This window comes from Sinohyriopsis cumingii, chromosome 12 (assembly GCF_028554795.1).
Source record: "Sinohyriopsis cumingii isolate HCF-2022 chromosome 12, ASM2855479v2, whole genome shotgun sequence".
Classification (NCBI taxonomy): Eukaryota; Metazoa; Mollusca; class Bivalvia; order Unionida; family Unionidae; genus Sinohyriopsis; species Sinohyriopsis cumingii.
The window spans coordinates 101934316-101956392 of record NC_142972.1 but is presented as its reverse complement, the minus strand read 5'-3'; the positions used below and the strand labels follow the sequence as shown (position 1 = coordinate 101956392).

The following is a 22077-nucleotide window of genomic DNA, read 5'->3' as shown; positions in this document are numbered from 1 at the left end:
TGAAGAGGTATTTGAAAAAACGGATTTTCAAATCAGTAACCTTTCTATGCGGCAGTGCCATTCATCCCATGGCTCATCAGACTAAAACAAGATTAATGATTTTGGGGAAAGATATGTTCTGTTGTGTGACATCAATGGGCATAAAGATCTGCAAAAGTTGCTGAAACTGAGGACAGATGGTATGTAGTCTGGCTAGCGAACATGTTGAATATTATGTAACTTCCATCTCAGTATAAAAAGGAAACCGATCATGGGCTTGCCACTAATTTTTAATAAAGACAGCATTTTACAAATTTTTATATAACTTGAATCTTAAAATATTGTCCTTGTTATATAGTTATTGATTTTGTTATTGACAGTCATTTATGTAGTTTTTGCCCTTGTTATTGACAGCTATTTACTTATTGCCTATGTTATTGACAGTTATGTAGTTATTGTCGTTGTTATTGACGGTCAGTAATGTAGTCATTGCTCTTGTTATTGACAATCAGTTATGTTGTTGTTGTTTGGGGTTTAACGCCATTTTTCAGCACACGATAAGCTATACATGGCGGCCAGTATTAATGGTGGAGGAAGAACCCTAGAAAACCCCGGAAAGAACCACCGACCCACGAGAAGCTACTGGCAAGCTTTCTCACGTACCCACATTGGCCGAATCCTAGACTCGAACCCACGCAGACAGAGGTGAGATGGCAGTGATCGTAACGGAGAGCGCTTTAGACCACAGGGCCACTCGGGGCCCCCAAGCAGTCATGTAGTTAATGTCCTTGTTATTGATAGTTATGTAGTTATTGCCCTTGTTATTGACAGTCAGTTATGTAGTCAGTCATACAGTGATTGTTTATCTTTGAGTGTCTTACCTGTTACCTCTCTGACAGTTCAACTGTATATATGTAATCAGTCCTGTACGATATATGCATACTGCAAGTTACAGGCATTAGTCAGGAAATCTCTATCTCTCTCTCTCTCTCTCTCTCTGTGCAAATATTGCTAAAACATGTCTTGGTGGAGTGGACTCACTTTTTAAAACATTCCTTGGTAGAGTGGAGTTAGCTATTTTTATTTTTCACAGTGTGTTATATCAGGCAATCTGATAACTAAGACTTTTTACCACTTTAGAGTCCATATGTTAAATATGGTTTTGATCAGACTGCTAGATAAAATGCTATACAATGTTTGGAATCCTGTTATTACAATTCTGCCCAAGTCAGCTGGGTGAAATGGTCATGTTTAATTTGATGAAACCCAGGTGAGCAATATCAGGCCTACGTGGGTCTCTGGTGTCATTGAATGCAAGGGTTAACTGATCAGTTATTTGCACTTTGATCATTATCATAAAAAAATGAGACAGCATAATTTATTACAAAAAGTGTGGTCAAGACAGAGAGAAAAACTTCAAAAATAGATACTAACATTTGAAGTAAAACTACTGCAAACTGCAAACTGCTAAAGACAAAACATAATATTTTGGAAAAAAGAAAAACAGCATTTTTTTCATTTTTTTATTTCGGTATATGTACTGAGGGTTGATTATTATTATTATTATTATTATTATTATAGTTGTATTTCTATCTATGTACAGAGAATTGATCATTATTATTATTATTATTATAGTTGTATTTCTATCTATGTACAGAGAATTGATTATTATTATTATTATTATTATAGTAGTTGTATTATTATCATTATTATTATAGTTGTATTATTATTATCATTATTATTATTATTATTATTATAGTTGTATTTCTATCAATGTACAGAGGTTTGTTATTATTAAAATGTCCTTCACATAAATAAATCAAACTGCCAGTCTGCAGAGGGTCAGGTTCATAGAGAAATCAATTTAGAGAAATTTCGCTACATGCAAGTTTTAAACTTTGTATTGAAATTTAACTGGCTCACATCTGAATAAGTATGTACAATATTAGTGAGTAGAGAACTATTTGTTACATCCAAATAGAATGAAGAAGAAATTTATAAAATATATATTTTGCAAGATCCTTTTTCCAGCTCCGACTTAAATAATGCTATCAGTGATTGAAACCACAAACTGAAACACAAATGTTGTGGTGAATGGACATTCTATAAATATATATGTTGGAGATGAAATAGGGTTGTTTGTCATTACATATTAGGATGAACGGACTTGTAACTTCTATGAATACTTCTGTCAGCAATGAATTCAGTGTCTTTGCTATTGCTCATAATTTTGGTCAATCTATTCCCAATTTTTCAGGGCAGATATTATGAGATCTGTGAGAGATACTTCAGGCAGATCCGTACTTATCTGAAAGACAAACCGATCAAGTTTCACTTAGTTGATGAGGACTTTGCCATTGACAACACTATTGTAGACAGCAAATTGGAAGATTTGAAGAGGAAAATTGTAGAGGTGGCATCACAGCAACCATACTGGGGTGAGGAGATACCTGCACGTTGGCTCCTTCTGGAACAGGAGCTGATGAAGCGAAAGGCTGCTGGAGTGAAGGTACATATTTCCACTCACAGTTTTAAACATCTATGCCAAAAATTTAATTATTGGATTTGGAAAAGCTTAACTTTGTTTGTCACACTAAGTCTAGCATGATGAATGCATATGCATATTTTAGGACTTGGACTGAAGTTACACCAGATTAATATTTGGTGACCTTGAGGTTTGAAACTGCAGACCTGCCAAACCACATGATTTTTGTATGAATTTCACGACACTTGATAGCGATTCACACTGCATGCAGAACATCAAGAATTTCCCTAATCTAAATTGGCTTAAATCAGGAATAAAATAACTTCTTTCCTGTATAGTGCTAATAACAATAACAGCAGACTTATAATACAGATTAAATAAAACCATGCGCTTTGAAATACCTTCATCTGTCAGACCTACAATACAGACTGTACAAGACAATGTGCAATGAAATACCTTCATCTATCAGACCTATAATACAGATTAAATAAAACCATATGCTTTGAAATACCTTCGTCTGTCAGAATTACAGTACAGATTGAATAAAACCATATGCTTTGAAATACCTTCGTCTGTCAGGCCTACAATACAGATTAAATAAAACCATATGCTTTGAAATACCTTCGTCTGTCAGGCCTACAATACAGATTAAATAAAACCATATGCTTTGAAATACCTTCATCTGTCAGACCTACAGTACAGATTAAATAAAACCATAAGCTTTGAAATACCTTCATCTCTCAGACCTACAATGCAGAGTAAATATAACCATTTGCTTTGAAATACCTTCATCTGTCAGACCTACAATACAGATTAAATAAAACCATATGCTTTGAAATACCTTCATCTGTCAGACCTACAGTACAGATTAAATAAAACCATAAGCTTTGAAATACCTTCATCTCTCAGACCTACAATGCAGAGTAAATATAACCATTTGCTTTGAAATACTTTCATCTGTCAGACCTACAATACAGATTAAATAAAACCATTTGCTTTGAAATACCTTCATCTCTCAGACCTACAATACAGAGTAAATATAACCATTTGCTTTGAAATACCTTCATCTGTCAGGCCTACAATACAGATTAAATAAAACCATATGCTTTGAAATACCTTCATCTCTCAGACCTACAATGCAGAGTAAATGTAACCATTTGCTTTGAAATACCATCATCTGTCAGACCTACAATACAGATTAAATAAAACCATATGCTTTGAAAAACCTTCATCTGTCAGACCTACAATACAGACTGTACAAGACAATGTGCAATGAAATACCTTCATCTATCAGACTTACAATACAGATTAGATAAAACCATATGCTTTGAAATACCTTCGTCTGTCAGAATTACAGTACAGATTAAATAAAACCATATGCTTTGAAATACCTTCGTTTGTCAGGCCTACAATACAGATTAAATAAAACCATATGCTTGAAATACCATCATCTTCATTCCAATATCCAGCCTGGTCACCTCTCTGTAGTTCAGGTTAACTATTATAATACCTTTGACATCTGTATCCACACAGATGAAGAGCTAATTTTATATGTACACTCTCACTGAATGAGTATTTTTCCTCTGTCCAAGGCAGTTGTCAGGGTGCCGATTGGCCAAGTGGTCTTTTGTGGTCACCATTACAGATCACTTCCATCTCAGCATTGTCTGCTTAGGTTCTTGGGCATGGCCAATGTATGTACATGAGAAAGCTTGCCAGTAGCTTGCCATCGATTGGTGGTACTTTCTGGGTTTTTTTTCCAGTTCTTCTGCCACTATTTATACTGGTTGCCAATTAAAGCATATCTTTAGCTGAAAAACAGCACTAAACACCATAACAACAACAAAAACCAAGGCAGCTGTCCAGACTGGTTTTCATACTACCAAGCAGAGGTCACTATTTCCTGTATTTTATGATCCACAGACTTGCATTAAATTTTGTAGTTAGTGTTATTGTTCAGCATCTGTTCATGGCATAATTAATGAAGCCATGAATGCATCTCTGTTAGTAACACATACTTACCACAAAGAACATTCATTAAACAATGAATGCTTTTATATTAGTGGTACCTTTCTTACCACAATGGACAGTCATCACACAATGTATACATCTCTATTAGTAGCCCATGGTGGCTGAGTGGTCTAAAGCACTCGCCTTTGCCAATCACTGCTATCTCGCATATGAGGGTTGAAGTCTAAGTCTTGGCCAATTTAGGTATGTGAGAGAGCCATCAGTAGCTTACAGTAGGGGCCGTGGTTTTTACCAGATTTTCGGAGTCCTGTCCCAACCAGTTATATTGGCTGCTATCTATAGCATATCTAGCCCTGAGACATGACGTAAAACACCAAAACTATAACAACATTACCACAAAGGACCACTCCAGTGGCCTAATGGTTAGAGCATCTGCCTCTGATGTGGGAGGTCATGGGTTTGACCCACGGCCAAGTCATACCAGAGACTTACAAAAATGGTACTAACAGCTGCCTCACTTGACGCTCAGCATTAAGAGGTTAGTGTTTTAGTGTTAGGACTGGTCGGCCTGGTGTCAGAATAATGTGACTGGGTGGGTCATCATGCTACATGTCTGCAGCCTGATGCCCCAGTGCTAGATATCACAATAAATTGTCACACTGCAGATATCATAGCAGTATGACTGAACAATTGTTAAAGCTACGTTAAAAATCCAAACCAAACACACACCACAAAGGGCAGAGCCATCAAACCATGAATGCATCTCTATTACTTCTAGAACTTACAGCGAAGGAAAGAATCATTAGGCTATAATGTAATCTCGATTAATAATACACTCGTACCATAAAGGAAAGGATCATTAGTATTATACCCGTACCACAAAGGAAAGAGTCATTAGGCTATGAATGAGTCTCTTTCAGTATTACTCCTGTACCTTAAAGGCAAGAATCATTAAGCTATAAATGCATCTCTATTAATAATACACCCATGCCACAAAGGAAAGAATCATTAGGTTATGAATGCATCTCTATGATTAATACACCTGTACCTTAAAGGAAAGACTCATTTGTCTATAAATGCATCTCTATTAATAATACACCTGTACCACGAACAAAAGAATGATTAGGCTATAAATGCATCTCTATTAATAATACACCCATACTACAAAGAAAAGAATCATTAGCTTGTAAATGAATCTCAATTACTAAAACACACTGCAATTTTTTTTATAAATTCGCACTCCAGTAAATTAGTTAGAATAGCATATTTAAATGTCAGCTCTGCACAGCATACATTTAAAAAAAACCCAGTTAAACCTTAAAGTTCTTGTCATGACATCTGTCTTTTCTTATGTAAGTGACTGTTTGCATGTTTAAGTTCTACATCATGACACAAATGGTAACTAAACTAAATTTGATTGGCACAATGTGGTCTGGAACAATTATTCTATTGTAATGTAAAACTTACATTAAGAAAAGTTGACAAATGTGAGTTTAAAATATGGGTTACCTGGGAAACACAAAATAGCTGATTCTCAGCCTACTGGTAGTTTGTCTTAGGGTAATTGTATTCAGGAAATGCTTGTTGATGATGGCAATGATTATTAAAGCGTTGAAGTTTATTACATTATTGTAGGTGGGAAAGTGCTGATAGAAATACCATTGGATGACTTGTAACTCAAACTAATGTTGAATACAAATTCAGCATACATGATGGACTGCTCCGGTGGCCTAGTAGTTAGAGCGTCTGCCTCAGATGCGAGAGGTTGTGGGTTCGATCCCTGGTTGAGTTATACCAAAGACATACAATAATGGTACTAAAAGCTGCCTTGCTTGGCGCTCAGCATTAAGAGGTTAGTGTTAGGACTAGTCGGCCCGGTGTCAGAATAATGTGACTGGTTGGGACATCATGCTACATGTCTGCGGCATGATGCCCCTGTGCTATACATCACTATAAACTGCCACACTGCAGACATCATAGCGATATGACTGAAAAATTGTTAAAGCTATGTTAAAAATCTAAATTACACACACACACTCAATATACATGATAAATGGACAATACCAGATGGCATGCCTGTTATATGAAACGGTACAATGCCAAGCCAAATAAAATACAGGAAGTTTAAATGTTGAGTGTAATTTTCATTTTGTTTGTCAAGCAGTTTAGTCAAGCAGGGTCTTATGCTGCAAAACTATAAGGCTTAAGAATCCGAAATGAAATTTAAAATATATATATTCGTCAAAATACCTGAACAAGAATATGAAATTGTTGGACTTAAAATATTAATACAGCATTACGGAACAGTTATGTAAGCTGTGTCATATTAGTCAATAAAGCACTGCTTCAAGAAAGTCAAATGTCGTCAGAGCTTATGATAGTAAGGAACAGATTTAGTTCAGAATCAATCCAAGGTTAATGTTTGAACAACTAGAAGCACAATTTTTAACATACTTTGATTTATTAGCTCACTAACAGTGAAGCATGGAGAATAAATAATGGATGTTGAAGAGTTATGTAAATATTAAACTCTGTCCTTTTCCTCATCCACCCTTTTCATTTCTACTTCCCCTTTTTTCAGTGGCAAAGGTCAACTTCCCCCATTAAATATAATGCTCACATCATCTCTGAAAGAAGGTCACTATGACATAACATATACAATTTTGCTGTATTACATTGAAATTGTTCACACTACTGTATCAGTATTAATGCAACTTATGGTATGTATCTTGGCAAGCACTATTCCTACAAAAATATTTCTACTCTGAATTTCTGGTCGCATCAAGATGGAGTTTTCACTAAAGAGTTCTTTTGATGTATACTGTATAGCTGGTTCTACATGTTTAGTGGTCATTGGAATGGTCAATTGGAAAATCTTGCTACCACAGTTCCTTCTGAATTACACATCATATTGAAGTGATATTTTCTCCAGAAATATTCTGATGATGTCTAGACCCATAAATAAAAAGGGTGTTTCTTGAACGTTGAATGTGACCGTCACACTAACCATCTTACAAATCTTGTTGTGCCACTTGAACTTTGAATGGGACAATCACATTAGCCATCTTACAAATCTTGGTGTGCCACTTGAACTTTGAATGTGACCATCACACTAGCCATCTTACAAATCGTGTTGTGCCACTTGAACTTTGAATGTGACCATCACACTAGCGATCTTACAAATCTTGTAGTACCACTTGAACTTTGAATGTGACCATCACACTAGCCATCATAAAAATCTTGTTGTGCCACTTGAACTTTGAATGTGACCATCACACTAGCCATCTTAAAAATCTTGTTGTGCCACTTGAACCTTGAATGTGACCATCACATTAGCCATCTTAAAAATCTTGTTGTGCCACTTGAACCTTGAATGTGACCATCACATTAGCCATCTTAAAAATCGTGTTGTGCCACTTGAACCTTGAATGTGACCATCACATTAGCAATCTTAAAAATCGTGTTGTGCCATTTGAAACTTGAATGTGACCATCACACTAACCATCTTAAAAATCGTGTTGTGCCATTTGAACCTTGAATGTGACCATCACACTAACCATCTTAAAAATCGTGTTGTGCCACTTGAATCTTGAATGTGACCATCACAGCAACTATCTTAAAAATCTTGTTGTGCCACTTGAACCTTGAATGTGACCATCACACTAACCATCTTAAAAATCGTGTTGTGCCATTTGAACCTTGAATGTGACCATCACACTAACCATCCTAAAAATCGTGTTGTGCCATTTGAACCTTGAATGTGACCATCACACTAGCGATCTTACAAATCTTGTAGAGCCACTTGAACTTTGAATGTGACCATCACACTAACCATCTTAAAAATCTTGTTGTGCCACTTGAACTTTGAATGTGACCATTACACTAGCCATCTTACAGATCTTGGTGTGCCACTTGAACTTTGAATATGACCATCACACTATCTTACAAATTTTCTTATCATTGTTCTTTCTCACTGGTTGGTCATACCAGACGGGGCATTTACTAAATGATTTCCTGTGAGACCTAGTTGGTCAGAAATATAATTGGGGCTGCTTATATATTCATTATGGGAAACAGTTTCCAGTTTTAAATTCTATTTATCACAGCTCCTGAATGAATTATCATAACAGAATGAGATTTTCACTGGAAAACATCTTAAGATTTCTAGTTGTTTCTAACTTTAATCGTGGCTTATTTGGCCTCCATTGTCCTGGTATTGTTACTCCTCTTACATGGGTGGTCATATTCCCATTGTACATTTTCCAAAAATTACCATCTTGAAAATGGTGCTGTTGCTGATTGTCTTAAATAGAAAGTCTTATGAACATGGGGTTTACACAAGATTTCTAGGGTGTCTAGTTGGACTTGAATGAAAATGATGCAATCAAACCCTCAAAATGACCATTGTGGTGATCATAAAAAAATATTGCTATCACTTCTTCCAAAGGGGAAGTCATGATCAGCATGATATTTTCATCAAAGGATTTATATGTAACCTGATATTCCTAAGTGAAACTGGTTTATCTGTTACCTGATAATTCCTAAGTGAAAATGGTGCAATCTTACATTCAGTATGGATGACACAATGGCCATCAAAGGGTTTATATGTTACCTATTTATTCCTAAGGGAAAATGGTACATTTACTATGGATGCTACAATCCACACAGATGAAGACCTATTTGTATATGTACACTCTCACTAAACTATTATAATACTGCTGTCATCTGCATCCACACAGATGAAGACCTGTTTTTATATGTACACTCTCACTGACCTATGATGATACAATGGCCATCAAAGGATTTATATGTTACTTGATAATTCCTAAGGGCAAATGGTACATTCAGTATGAATGCTACAATGGCCATATGAGGGTTTATATGTTACTTGATAATTCCTAAGTGAAAATGGTGCATTTAGTATGGATGCTACAATGGCCATCAAAGGGTTTGTATGTTACCTGATAATTCCTAAGTGGAAACAGTACAATCTTACATTCAGTATGGATGCTACAATGGCCATCAAAGGGTTTATGTTACCTGATAATTCCTAAGTGAAAATGTTACATTCAGTATAGATGCTACAATGGCCATCAAAGGGTTTATATGTTACCTGATAATTCCTAAGTGAAAATGTTACATTCAGTATGGATGCTACAATGGCCATCAAAGGGTTTATATGTTACCTGATAATTGCTAAGTGAAAATGGTACATTCAGTATGGATGCTACAATGGCCATCAAAGGGTTTATATGTTACCTGATAATTCCTAAGTGAAAATGGTACATTCAGTATGGATGCTACAATGGCCATCAAAGGGTTTATATGTTACCTGATAAGTCCTAAGTGAAAATGATGCAATCTTACATTCAGTATGGATGCTACAATGGCCATCTTGGGAATTGTTTTGTCAGTGATGTCAACTTGGTTCTTAATTAAACTAGCACTAATCTGACGTTCATGAAGGCCACCACAGTGTTGTTATCATTTAAGATTATCAGAGATAGTTTCAACACTTGCTGTTTACCAGGAAGAAATGGTATTTTGTGAACTTATGGAAATTATTTTCTGCCAATAGAGCATGACTTTGATGTTGGGACTCTTTTTACTCCCTAGATAAGAATTCAATTTAAACTCTAAATTTTCTGAATTTGTTAACATATCAGGCAAATACTGTATATATTTGAGTCCTGACCCCATGATTTAACAACAATAATGCTTGACAAGGCTTTATATTTGTGATCATATTAACAACATATGTGTGATCTGTTAACAGCAATGCTACTTCATAATGGCTTTATATCTGTGTGATCAGTTACTACTAACGATGCTTGTCATGACCTTATAAATGTGTGATCAGTCAATTTTTAGCTTACTGCACAACCCCTTTACACTTGTAACTATTCTTTTCACATTTTCGTCTTGTCTCATTCTTTTCCAACAAGAACTTTAGTGGTTTGTCCTTGTGACATCTATTGGATTTCACGAGTTGCCTCCCTTAGTGTATAATGCCAGCTAATCAATATTATTAAGAGTGGTGCATTGTGCATTTTCCAAAAATGGTGGAGGCAGTTGACTTTAAAAGGATACTTTGTAAGTTTAACATCGAAAGTATTATTACGTACCAGAGAGATCATATTGCAGGCATATTTGCTTATTTATGAATCTATTATGGTATGTGCTCCCCTTGTTTCGATCATTTAAGAACAGTGTTTAGATTTGAACAACTTCATTTTGATTGCCTACAGTAGTTTGCTGACACATCCAATGAAGTTCACAGACCCATAGCACATAAATCTGCTTGTTCCTCCAAAGGCAAGTGAAGATGGTCTGTCCTTAACGTCATCCGTAGTTCAATTGATGCCATAGAGGAGGCCTGTCCTTAACGTTATTTATAGTTCAAATGATATCATTGAGGAGGCCTGTCCTTAACATTATTTATAGTTAAAATGATGCCATAGAGGAGGTCTGTCCTTAACGTTATTTATAGTTCAAATGATGCCATAGAGGAGGCCTGTCCTTAACATTATTTATAGTTCAAATGATGCCATAGAGGAGGCCTGTCCTTAACATTATTTATAGTTCAAATGATGCCATAGAGGAGGCCTGTCCGTAACATTATGCATAATTAAAATAATACCATTGTTGTAGATTTCATTATTATCAAGTTCACATATGGTCTTTGCAATAGACACTAATGAAACAAGTTTGATAATGTTATCAATGTAGCCATAACACACATGTATACATTGTTGATGGATACATGATGCACAGCATAGCATATGACTGAGTTAATCAAGATGGCCATGTCAGTTCACTTGGATATTGGCAAGGTCATCAATGTTTGCCTGTATCATACACATCCAATATGTGTGACACATGACTGACATTATCCATCCACACTGTAAGCTCACTTGGATATTGGCAAGGTCATCAATGTTTGCCTGTAGCATACACATCCAATATGTGTGACACACGACTGACATGATCCATCCACACTGTAAGCTCACTTGGACATTGGCAAGGTCATTGTTGTATCATGTAGCATACACATCCTATATGTATGTCACATGATTGACATGATCCATCCGCTCTGTAAGATCACTTGGATATTGGTAAGGTCATCAATGGCACATTTAGTAAGCATGACACTTGACAGAACTGATCACGAGAAACAGTAACCTCACTTGCAAAGTCATCAAAATCGCGTTTAGCATATATACAAAGGATACCTGTACATGACTAAGGTGATCAAATTGATCAAATCAAGCTATAAATAATTCTGAATACAAAAGAGATGTCAAAGAGAAACAGGTAACTGTGATAATTGTGAGGTCAAGTAAGGATACATATATCTTGCTATGCGGTGAATATATAATAAAACAACGGTGACACCTAAAAGCCATTTCAAGCAGATAAATATTATTTTTTTATAAATTCAATAAACCAGTCAAACTAAAGGCTTTTGTCAACTTGTAATTGCAGGTGATTTCTCGCCTAGAGGTGGAAGAAATGAGCAAAGAAGGAACTCTCCGAATAGAAAAAAGTGAAGAACTCGATTTGTTTCTGAGATTTTTGCATGAAACAGGCATAATCATCTACTTCAGGTGAGATTAGAATGGTTTATGCTTTAATAGTCCTGTATTGTAGGTCTTGCATTGTGTCCATGTTTCTTACAGTGTATTCTAGTTTCATACTGAAAATGAATACAGTTTAATGACACATCAGCACCATATACTTCTGAAAAAGTTTAGGCTGGGGAAAGACACACAAAATAAAGATGAGCCAAAAAGGGTCAAATCCTGAAAATATCAGATGAAGAGATAAATTACATTCATTAAAAGAAGTCCAAGCCCTTCTTGGATGGAATTTCATGTCATCATGGAATACAATCCAAGACAAAACTGTTGTATTTATCCTAATGTCTGTACCTACTGCATCTCTTACTACAAAACATAACGGAGGGTAATCAGGCATAGTCAGCATCCTCAAGTCTGTACAGTATTTCGCATCGTCTACATCCTGGCATCTGTACATATTATATCTCTTACATACTGCAGGGTTTAGTAGGCCTTACTGTATAACATACTAGGTGTATTAGACGTAGTCTACAGCTTCAAGCCTGTACCTACTGTATCTCTAACTGTACAACATAATAGGTGTATTAGATTAGATGTATTCTACATCTTCAAGTCTGTACCTACTGTATCTCTAACTGTACAACATACTAGGTGTATTAGATGTATATCTGTACCTACTGTATCTCTAACTGTACAACATACTAGGTGTATTAGATGTAGTTGACATCTTCACAACTGGACCTACTATATCTCTAACTGTACAACATACCAGGTGTATTAGACGTATTCTACATCTTCAGGTCTGTACATGCTGTATCTCTAACTGTACAACACACCAGGTGTATTGGACGTATTCTACATCTTCAAGTCTGTACACGCTGTATCTCTAATTTTACAACATACTGGAGGGTGCATTAGGCGTTGTCGACATCTTCAAGTCTGTACACGCTGTATCTCTAACTGTACAACATACTGCAGGGTGCATTAGGCGTTGTCGACATCTTCAAGCCGGTACCTACTATATCTCTAACTGTACAACATACCAGGTGTATTAGATGTATTCTACATCTTCAAGTCTGTACATGCTGTATCTCTAACTGTACAACACACCAGGTGTATTAGACGTATTCTACATCTTCAAGTCTGTACACGCTGTATCTCTAACTGTACAACATACTGGAGGGTGCATTAGGCGTTGTCGACATCTTCAAGCCGGTACCTACCATATCTCTAACTGTACAACATACTGGAGGGTGCATTAAGCGTGGTCGACATCTTCAAGCAGGTACCTACAGTATCTCTAACTGTACAACATACTGGAGGGTGCATTAGGCGTAGTCGACATCTTCATGCCAGTACCTATTGTATCTCTAACTGTACAACATACTGGTGGGTGCATTAGGCATAGTCAATATTTTCAAGCCAGTATCTACTGTATTTCTTACTGTATGATATACTGGATGATGCATCTGGTCCAGTCTATATATATGAGATAGTGGAGGGTGCATCAGGCCTTACTGTAGAAAATACTAGGTGTATTAGATACTGGAAGGTGCATTAGACATAGTCTACATCTTCCTGCCAGTACCTACTGTATCTCAAACTGTACAACGTACTGGAGGGTGCATTAGGCATAGTCAACATTTTGAAGCTGGTACCTACTGTATTTCTAACTGTACAACATACTGGAGGGTGCATTAGGCATAGTCAACATTTTGAAGCTGGTACCTACTGTATATCTAACTGTACAACATACTGGAGGGTGCATTAGGCATAGTCAACATTTTCAAGCCAGTACCTACTGTATTTCTTACTGTATGGCATATTGGATGATGCATCTGGTCCAGTCTACATATATGAGATAGTGGAGGGTGCATCAGAATTATTCTGCATCCTAAAGCTCCCAGTCTGCATGTTGTAGCTGACATTATTTATCTCTTACTTTATGTAATAGTTGAAAGTACTTCAGGCCTAGTCTGCATCCCCAAGCTTGGTTGGGGGGTTGGTGTTATGAGATGGTAAGGAAACAGTTTTCTTATATTTGGTAATTATGCATTTCATGTATGTACAATGAAACTCATGCCAAAACATTTGAGACCAAATTCTGTTATCTTCTTTTGATAGATTTTAAATTTACTGAGGATTTCACAGCTATGAAATAAAGTGCTTATGTGACATGAGAGAGAATTCATGAGAGACATATGTGTATACATATAAGTTGGACAAAAATTTTAAAGCCTTTTTTAACATTTAATAAAAACTTAGCTAACAGTATTTGTTCCTTCCAAAACAATCACTTCCAGTCACATGAATACATACAATTCTACTTAGAAAATACCATTCTAGTCTCAAGAAACATTTAAGGTTTAAAATTCTTTTAGAAATTTATGTCCATTAGCATTGTGAATGAATATCAATAATGACTGAATTTTCCTTTCTATTCATAATTTTCCTATGCCAGATTCCTTTTCTAGTTCCTTCAGTGCAGTTTTAGGCACAAATTCATTCTCTTTGGTCAGATTAAAGTGAGTAAAGACAAATGACACAATGATATTTCATTGTGAGTAAAGATAAACGACATGTAATGGTATTTCACTGTGTGAGTCAATACAAATGACGTAATGATATTTCACTGTGTGAGTTAAGATAAATGACACGTAATGATATCTCACTGTGTGAGTAAAGACAAATGACATGATATTTCATTGTGTGAGTAAAGATAAATGACATATAATGGTATTTCATAGAGTGAGTTAAGACAAATGACATATTGATATTTCCCGCTATGTGAGTGATGACAAATTATTCTTTCTTAGATAACTGTATGTAATGATTTTCTCATTTGAAAATCAACTCTGAGTAAATATGACTGGATATTGTTTACAAATAGAGGCAATTACAATTAGGTAATAAGCTGAGTGAATCTGATTTGGATATGTTATACAAATATCATCTATTACAATTACATAGTACACTGAATGAATCTGTCTTGGATATGTTATACAAATAAAATCGGGGCCCCGAGTGGCCGAGTGGTCTAAAGCGCTCTTCGTTACGGATCACTGTCATCTCACCTCTGTCTGCGGCGGTTCGAGTCTAAGATTCAGCCAATGTGGGCATGTGAGAAAGCTTGCCAGTAGCTTCTCGTGGGTCGGTGGTTCTTTCCGGGGTTTTCCGGGTTCTTCCTCCCCCATTAATACTGGCCGCCATGTATAGCCTATCGTGCTGAAAAATGGCATTAAACCCCACAACAACAACAACAACAAATAAAATCTATTACAATTACATAGTACGCTGAGTGAATCTCACTATGTTTATCATACACAGACACATATCATTAATTAGGATGAGATAATATGATGAGTGATTTATGCTATGGATATTTTATATAGATAAATAGCATTAATTACAATTAAATAATAAGTTGAGTAAATCAATGGATATTTTCTACAAATAACATAATAGATAATAAGCTGAGAGACAAATAAAACCAGTTACAATTATATAAGGAGCTGATAAGCATATCTTTAAATGGTTTGTCTGCCTGATTTGTTATGGTGTAAATGCTGGATTAATTTCATGTCATCTCTAATCTGTGTTATCACATGTGTCAAGTATTGTTACAGTGTTATACTTGGAATATTTCTTCACACATAAGACTACTACAGTATTACTTGCCATAGATGCTGTTGGGATACTGTCTTACACATAAGCCTACTACAGTATTACTAGCTATAAATGATGTTGGGATATTGTCACACACATAAGCCTGCTACAGTATTACTTGCCAGACATGATACGGTTGGATACGGTCTTACACATAATCCTACTACAGTATTACTGGTTATAAATGATGTTGGGATACTGTTTTACACATAAGCCTACTAAGTAACAGTTTTACTTGCCATAAATGCTGTTGGGATATTGTCTCACACATATGCCTATTACATCATGCAAAAGATGCTGTTGGGATGCTGTCTTACACATAAGCCTACTACAGCATTACTTGCCATAAATGCAGTTGGGAAACTGTCCTACACATAAGCTTACTAAAGTATTACTAGCTATAAATGATGTTGGGATATTGTCACACACATAAGACTGCTACAGTATTACTTGCCAGACATGATGTTGGATACTGTCTTACACATAATCCTACTTCAGTATTACTAGCTATAAATGATGTTGGGATACTGTGTTACACATAAACCTACTAAGTAACAGTTTTACTTGCCATAAATGATGTCGGGATATTGTCTCACACATAAGCTTATTACAGTATTACTTGCCATAAATGCTCTTGGGATACTGTCTTACACATAGGCCTACTACAGTATTACTTGCCATAAATGATGTGGGGATATTGTCTCACACATAAGCCTACCATAGTATTACTTGCCATAAATACTGTTGGGATACTGTCTTACACATAGGCCTACTACAGTATTACTTGCCATACATGATGTTGGGATATTGTTTTACACATACGCCTACTAGAGTATTACTTGCCATAAATGATCTTGGGATATTGTTTCACACATAAGCCTACTACAGTATTACCTGCCATAAATGATGTTGGGATATTGTCTCACACATAAGCCTACTACAGTTTTGCCATAAATGATGTTGGGATATTGTCTGACACATAAGCCTAATACAGTTTTGCCATAAATGATCTTGGGATATTGTGTCACACATAAGCCTACTAGAGTATTACTTGCCATACATGATGTTGGGATACTGTCTCACACATAAGCCTACTACAGTATTACTTGCCATAAATGATGTTGGGATATTGTCTCACACATAAGCCTATTAGAGTATTACTTGCCATATGTGATGTTGGGATATTGTCTCACACATAAGCCTACTACATAATTACTTGCCATAAATGATGTTGGGATATTGTCTCACACATAAGCCTACTACAGTTTTGCCATAAATGATGCTGGGATATTGTCTCACACATAAGCCTACTAGAGTATTACTTGCCATACAGGATGTTGGGATACTGTCTCACACATAAGCCTACTACAGTATTACTTGCCATACATGGTGTTGGGATATTGTCTTACACATAAGCCTACCACAGTATTACTTGCCATAAATGATGTTGGGATATTGTCTCACACATAAGCCTACTACAGTATTACTTGCCATACGTGATGTTGGGATATTGTCTCACACATAAGCCTACTACATAATTACTTGCCATAAATGATGTTGGGATATTGTCTCACACATAAGCCTACTACAGTTTTCCCATAAATGATGTTGGGATATTGTCTCACACTTAAGCCTACTAGAGTATTACTTGCCATACATGATGTTGGGATATTGTCTCACACATAAGCCTACTACAGTATTACTTGCCATACATGGTGTTGGGATATTGTCTCACACATAAGCCTACTAGAGTATTACTTGCCATACATGATGTCAGGATACTGTCTCACACATAAGCCTACTACAGTATTACTTGCCGTACATGATGTTGGGATATTGTCTTACACATAAGCCTACTACAGTATTACTTGCCATAAATGATGTTGGGAGATTGTCTCACACATAAGCCTACTACAGTATTACTTGCCATACGTGATGTTGGGATATTGTCTCACACATAAGCCTACTACATAATTACTTGCCATAAATGATGTTGGGATATTGTCTCACACATAACTCTACTACAATTTTGTCATAAATGATGTTGGGATATTGTCTCACAGGTACACCTACTACAGTATTAGTTGCCATACATGATGTTGGGATATTGTCTCACACATAAGCTTACAACAGTATTACTTGCCATACGTGATGTTGGGATATTGTCTCACACATAAGCCTACTACATAATTACTTGCCATAAATGTTGGGATATTGTCTCACACATAACTCTACTACAGTTTTGTCATAAATGATGTTGGGATATTGTCTCACACATAAGCCTACTACAGTTTTGCCATAAATGATGTTGGGATATTGTGTCACACATAAGCCTACTACAGTATTACTTGCCATACGTGATGTTGGGATATTGTCTCACACATAAGCCTACTACATAATTACTTGCCATAAATGATGTTGGGATATTGTCTCACACATAAGCCTACTACAGTTTTGCCATAAATGATGTTGGGATATTGTCTCACACATAAGCCTACTACAGTATTACTTGCCATACATCATCTGGTCCAGCATGTCTCAAAGTTGTACGTCAGCTTCAGTTGTATGGTGTACTCTTTTATGTAAACTCTGAGGGACAGTATTTGATAGGGGCTGATTTTGGCCCCATGTCATATTCCTGTGAAATTCATATAGATGACAGAGGCCCCATCTGTCTTTCCAGAATATGGTTTTAATTCTTATCTAGGATCACTTTTAATAAAGAAAATCCGCTTTTGAAAAGCCACCAATTTTCTCATTTGTTGTGAAAACCCTTTTTTGTGGATTATAAACAATATGGCTAACATACCTCTATGAAGCTGACTGTCCCCCAAAAAATCATCTAAAAATCTGCATTTGTGCACAGTCTGCATTTACACACAGGATACCTAATACTTATTGATATTATGTACAGAAGTTTTTTTTTTGTTTTATGTTAACTGCGGTTGTTTGCCTCTGACACCTATTTTCATTTTAATTTAAATAGTTTAGAACCTCAGTGATCAAAATAGTTTCCTTTAAGTATCAGCAGTAAAGCTTACATTATAACTTATTTTATCACTCATTCAATAAAAATATTCCTTATATTGATCAGTGATCACAGGATTAGAAACTTTGTAGTTTTTATGAGAGATGTTGAGTATATTAGCTGTAAATCATACAGCATGCTGTGCATATATGTTTTCTCTATAGTACAGATTTGTTACAGTTCAAGGGTATCAAGTTTGAAGTATTCATTGAAAACATGATGAGTGGATAGGTGTTTCTTATTTTATATTATATGGGCCTACATAATAAGAATTAAACAGTAGACAGATTGTTACAAACATAATTGTTCCATTGTGTACCAAACCCACCCCTCATCCCAGCATTATTTCAGCATCATTTTGTTATTACTGTCTTTTAATTGATTAGGTGTCATAAAAAAATCAGAGCCTCAAATACTTAGAAAAAAAATTCTTCTTCTGTTATGTAGAAGTAAAAATAACCTATTATATCAATTGTATTAGTTGGAAAAGATACTGACGTAAAAGAAAGAAGAATCTACAGATTTGAAAGAAAATCCCCCTCCCAAGAATTAAACTTAATACCAAGCCTTGAATCATACACCAGTTATTTAATATTCAATTTGATGATGAAACAAGGAAGGAAGGAAACTGCCAGGTCTGATAAATGTCAGTTAATTCTTTTCTTGTGCATCGTTTCGGAATCCATTCAGAAAAAGAATGTATAAACATTCAAGCATGGGCACACATCCTTCAGCATGATATCAAGCTGTTGAGCCTCTGGTCCTGATTTTTTTTCTTCAGTAGAACATCATACTCAATGATAAAATTAAATATAATTTGTATCCAATTTTAGTCTAGCATTATACTTGAGGGTAATATTAATATAATTTACATCCAATTTTCGTGTAGCATCATACTCGAGGATAAAATTAATATAATTTATATCCAATTTTAGTCTAGCATCATACTCGAGGATAAATATAATTTGTATCCAATTTTAGTCTAGCATCATACTCGAAGATAAATATAATTTGTATCCAATTTTAATCTATCATCATTCTCGAGGATAAATATATATAATTTGTATCCAATTTTAGTCTTGCATCATACTCGAGGATAAATATAATTTGTATCCAATTTTAATGTAATCATACTTGGGGATAATCATAATTTGTGCCCAATGTTTAGTCTAGCATCATATTCGAGGATAAATATATATAATTTGTATCCAATTTTAGTGTAGCATCATACTCAAGGATAAATATAATTTGTATCCAATCTTAGTGTAGCATCATACTTGGGGATAATCATAATTTATATCCAGTTTTAGACTAGCATCATACTCAAGGATAAATATATATAATTTGTATCCAATTTAGTCTAGCATCATACTCGAAGATAAATATAATTTGTATCCAATTTTTGTCTAGCAATCAGTCTATTAATTTATCATTTGATCTGAAACAAAAGGCAGCAACTGTGGCTGACAGTATTCCTGTGTGCCTACTAACACATGTATATTTACAACTGAACATTGATAATATACTAAAGATACGTCCCAAATGTACTTTCAGTGCCACATTTTTCTAGTTAGGCTATACACATAGCTTTTCCTCTTTTCTCTGTCTCTTTCTCTCTCTCATTCTTTCCCTCTGGATTGATGCTGTTAGTGAAATAAACTCAGAGCAATTTAAAAAGAGCTTCCACTACTCTGATACGGTTAGTGTGGAACAAGCTTTCACTACATGTAAAATCTGCTAAAAATATTAGTGTATTTTAGAAGAGATATCATGAGCATATATGTGCTTCTAATAGATAACGGAATTTAGTAGTTTAATACTAAACATGTTAAAATAAACTAATCATTGCTATCCTCATATAATGTGCATTGTTATACTCTCCTTATGAGGGCCTCAAGGGAGAATAGTCCTTGACTAAGGAGTCACCCTTTATAAATAAAGCATTATTATTATTATTATTATTGTGTGATATACCATCTCTCATTTTATTGTATGTGTTCACATGTATTATGTTTAATTTCAAGACATTTCATATATTCAGTGCAATTACTCACAAAGTATTTAAAATTGATATTTTTTATTTTTATCTTTCAATAAGATTACCTCATTTTGTTACCAAAAGTTTCAGATTTAGCCACTAAGAGGGAAAAACTTATCACCTTAAAAAATCCTGAGAAATTTGTTAGTTGATCCAGGCTTTTGGGGGGAACGGGACTGACAATCCATGTCAGAAGTCTCATGTATTGACCACTAAGCTACTGCAGCTCCCATAATTGCAAATCTCAGTGGTGCCAAAGTTATGACTCACAGGGTCTGCACAGATTGTCTCCCTTTGTAATGCCTGGAAGTTGTATCTACTGTAAGGAAGGGGCTATGAGCAGGTTACTGTTGTGAGTAATGCAGGAAGATCCCGGGTACAATGCCGATTTTATGCAATTTGTATGTTCATCATCTTCCACCTCACTATTGCAACAAATTACTGCAAACTCTGCTAAATGGCTTCCTCCCATATCACCTGCCGCTAATGATGGCACATAATGCTAAACATTAATAGAGAACAAAGCAACACTGTCCTTGAAGCTTCTCTTGCCCATGCATGTGAATTTGCATTCTGAAGTTGTCATATGGAAACCACATGTAAGTAAGATCAGACCCACTTAGGCATCTTGTTGGGTATATTTGGACTGCATTTTAAAAAGTCCACATGTATGCCTATCTCAGCAACAAGTCTGAAGATTAAGAAAGTTTAGTGGGTCTATTAGGATTGCATTTCAAAAGAGACATATACAAAAAATACCTACCTACACAAATTTTAAAATCAGTGAATAGGAAACATTTGTTTAGGCCTAACAGAAATAAAGTCATTGCTTGATTTCAAATCATGTGTTATGCTCCTACCTTTGTACAGCATAAAGAGTAATTACATAATTCTTAATCCTGTGAAATACTTCTACTTTTCAGTATTGAAGTACTGAGAGACAATATTGTGTTGGATCCAATATGGTTGATTGATGCCCTGAAATCCCTCATCAATGTTCAACCTAACCTACCAGAAATCCCTGCTGACAGTACTGTCTCACAGAAATGGTCTGACTTCAAGGAGAAAGGAATCCTTCATTTAGAACTTGTTGGTTTGTAAATTTCTTTTTGTTGCCTGTTTTCATAACATGTGTCTGCCTTACACCTTCAATAGCATAGAAGCTATTTCACCTACAAAATTTGTATGTAGATGCATCTTAAAAAATAATTCAGCCATACCAAGTGTATCGTTGCAACTTAATTTGCATATATGAGTAAGTTGTAGTTTCTTCTGTTTGCCTTTTGTAATGTTTGTGTTTGGAACAATATATAATATCACACCAAAATTC

General features: G+C 35.4%; 1 protein-coding gene across 1 annotated transcript in view; it reads left to right on the top strand.

Annotated features, from left to right (window-relative positions):
* LOC149787118 (uncharacterized) overlaps positions 1–22077 on the top strand; it is a 143402-nt gene that overhangs the window by 92652 nt on the left and 28673 nt on the right. Inside the window, exons 9-11 of the mRNA XM_089977632.1 lie at positions 2237–2488; positions 11921–12042; positions 21671–21840. Coding sequence (XP_089833758.1) covers positions 2237–2488; positions 11921–12042; positions 21671–21840 — 544 coding nt within the window. The remainder of the gene's footprint in view (positions 1–2236; positions 2489–11920; positions 12043–21670; positions 21841–22077) is intronic.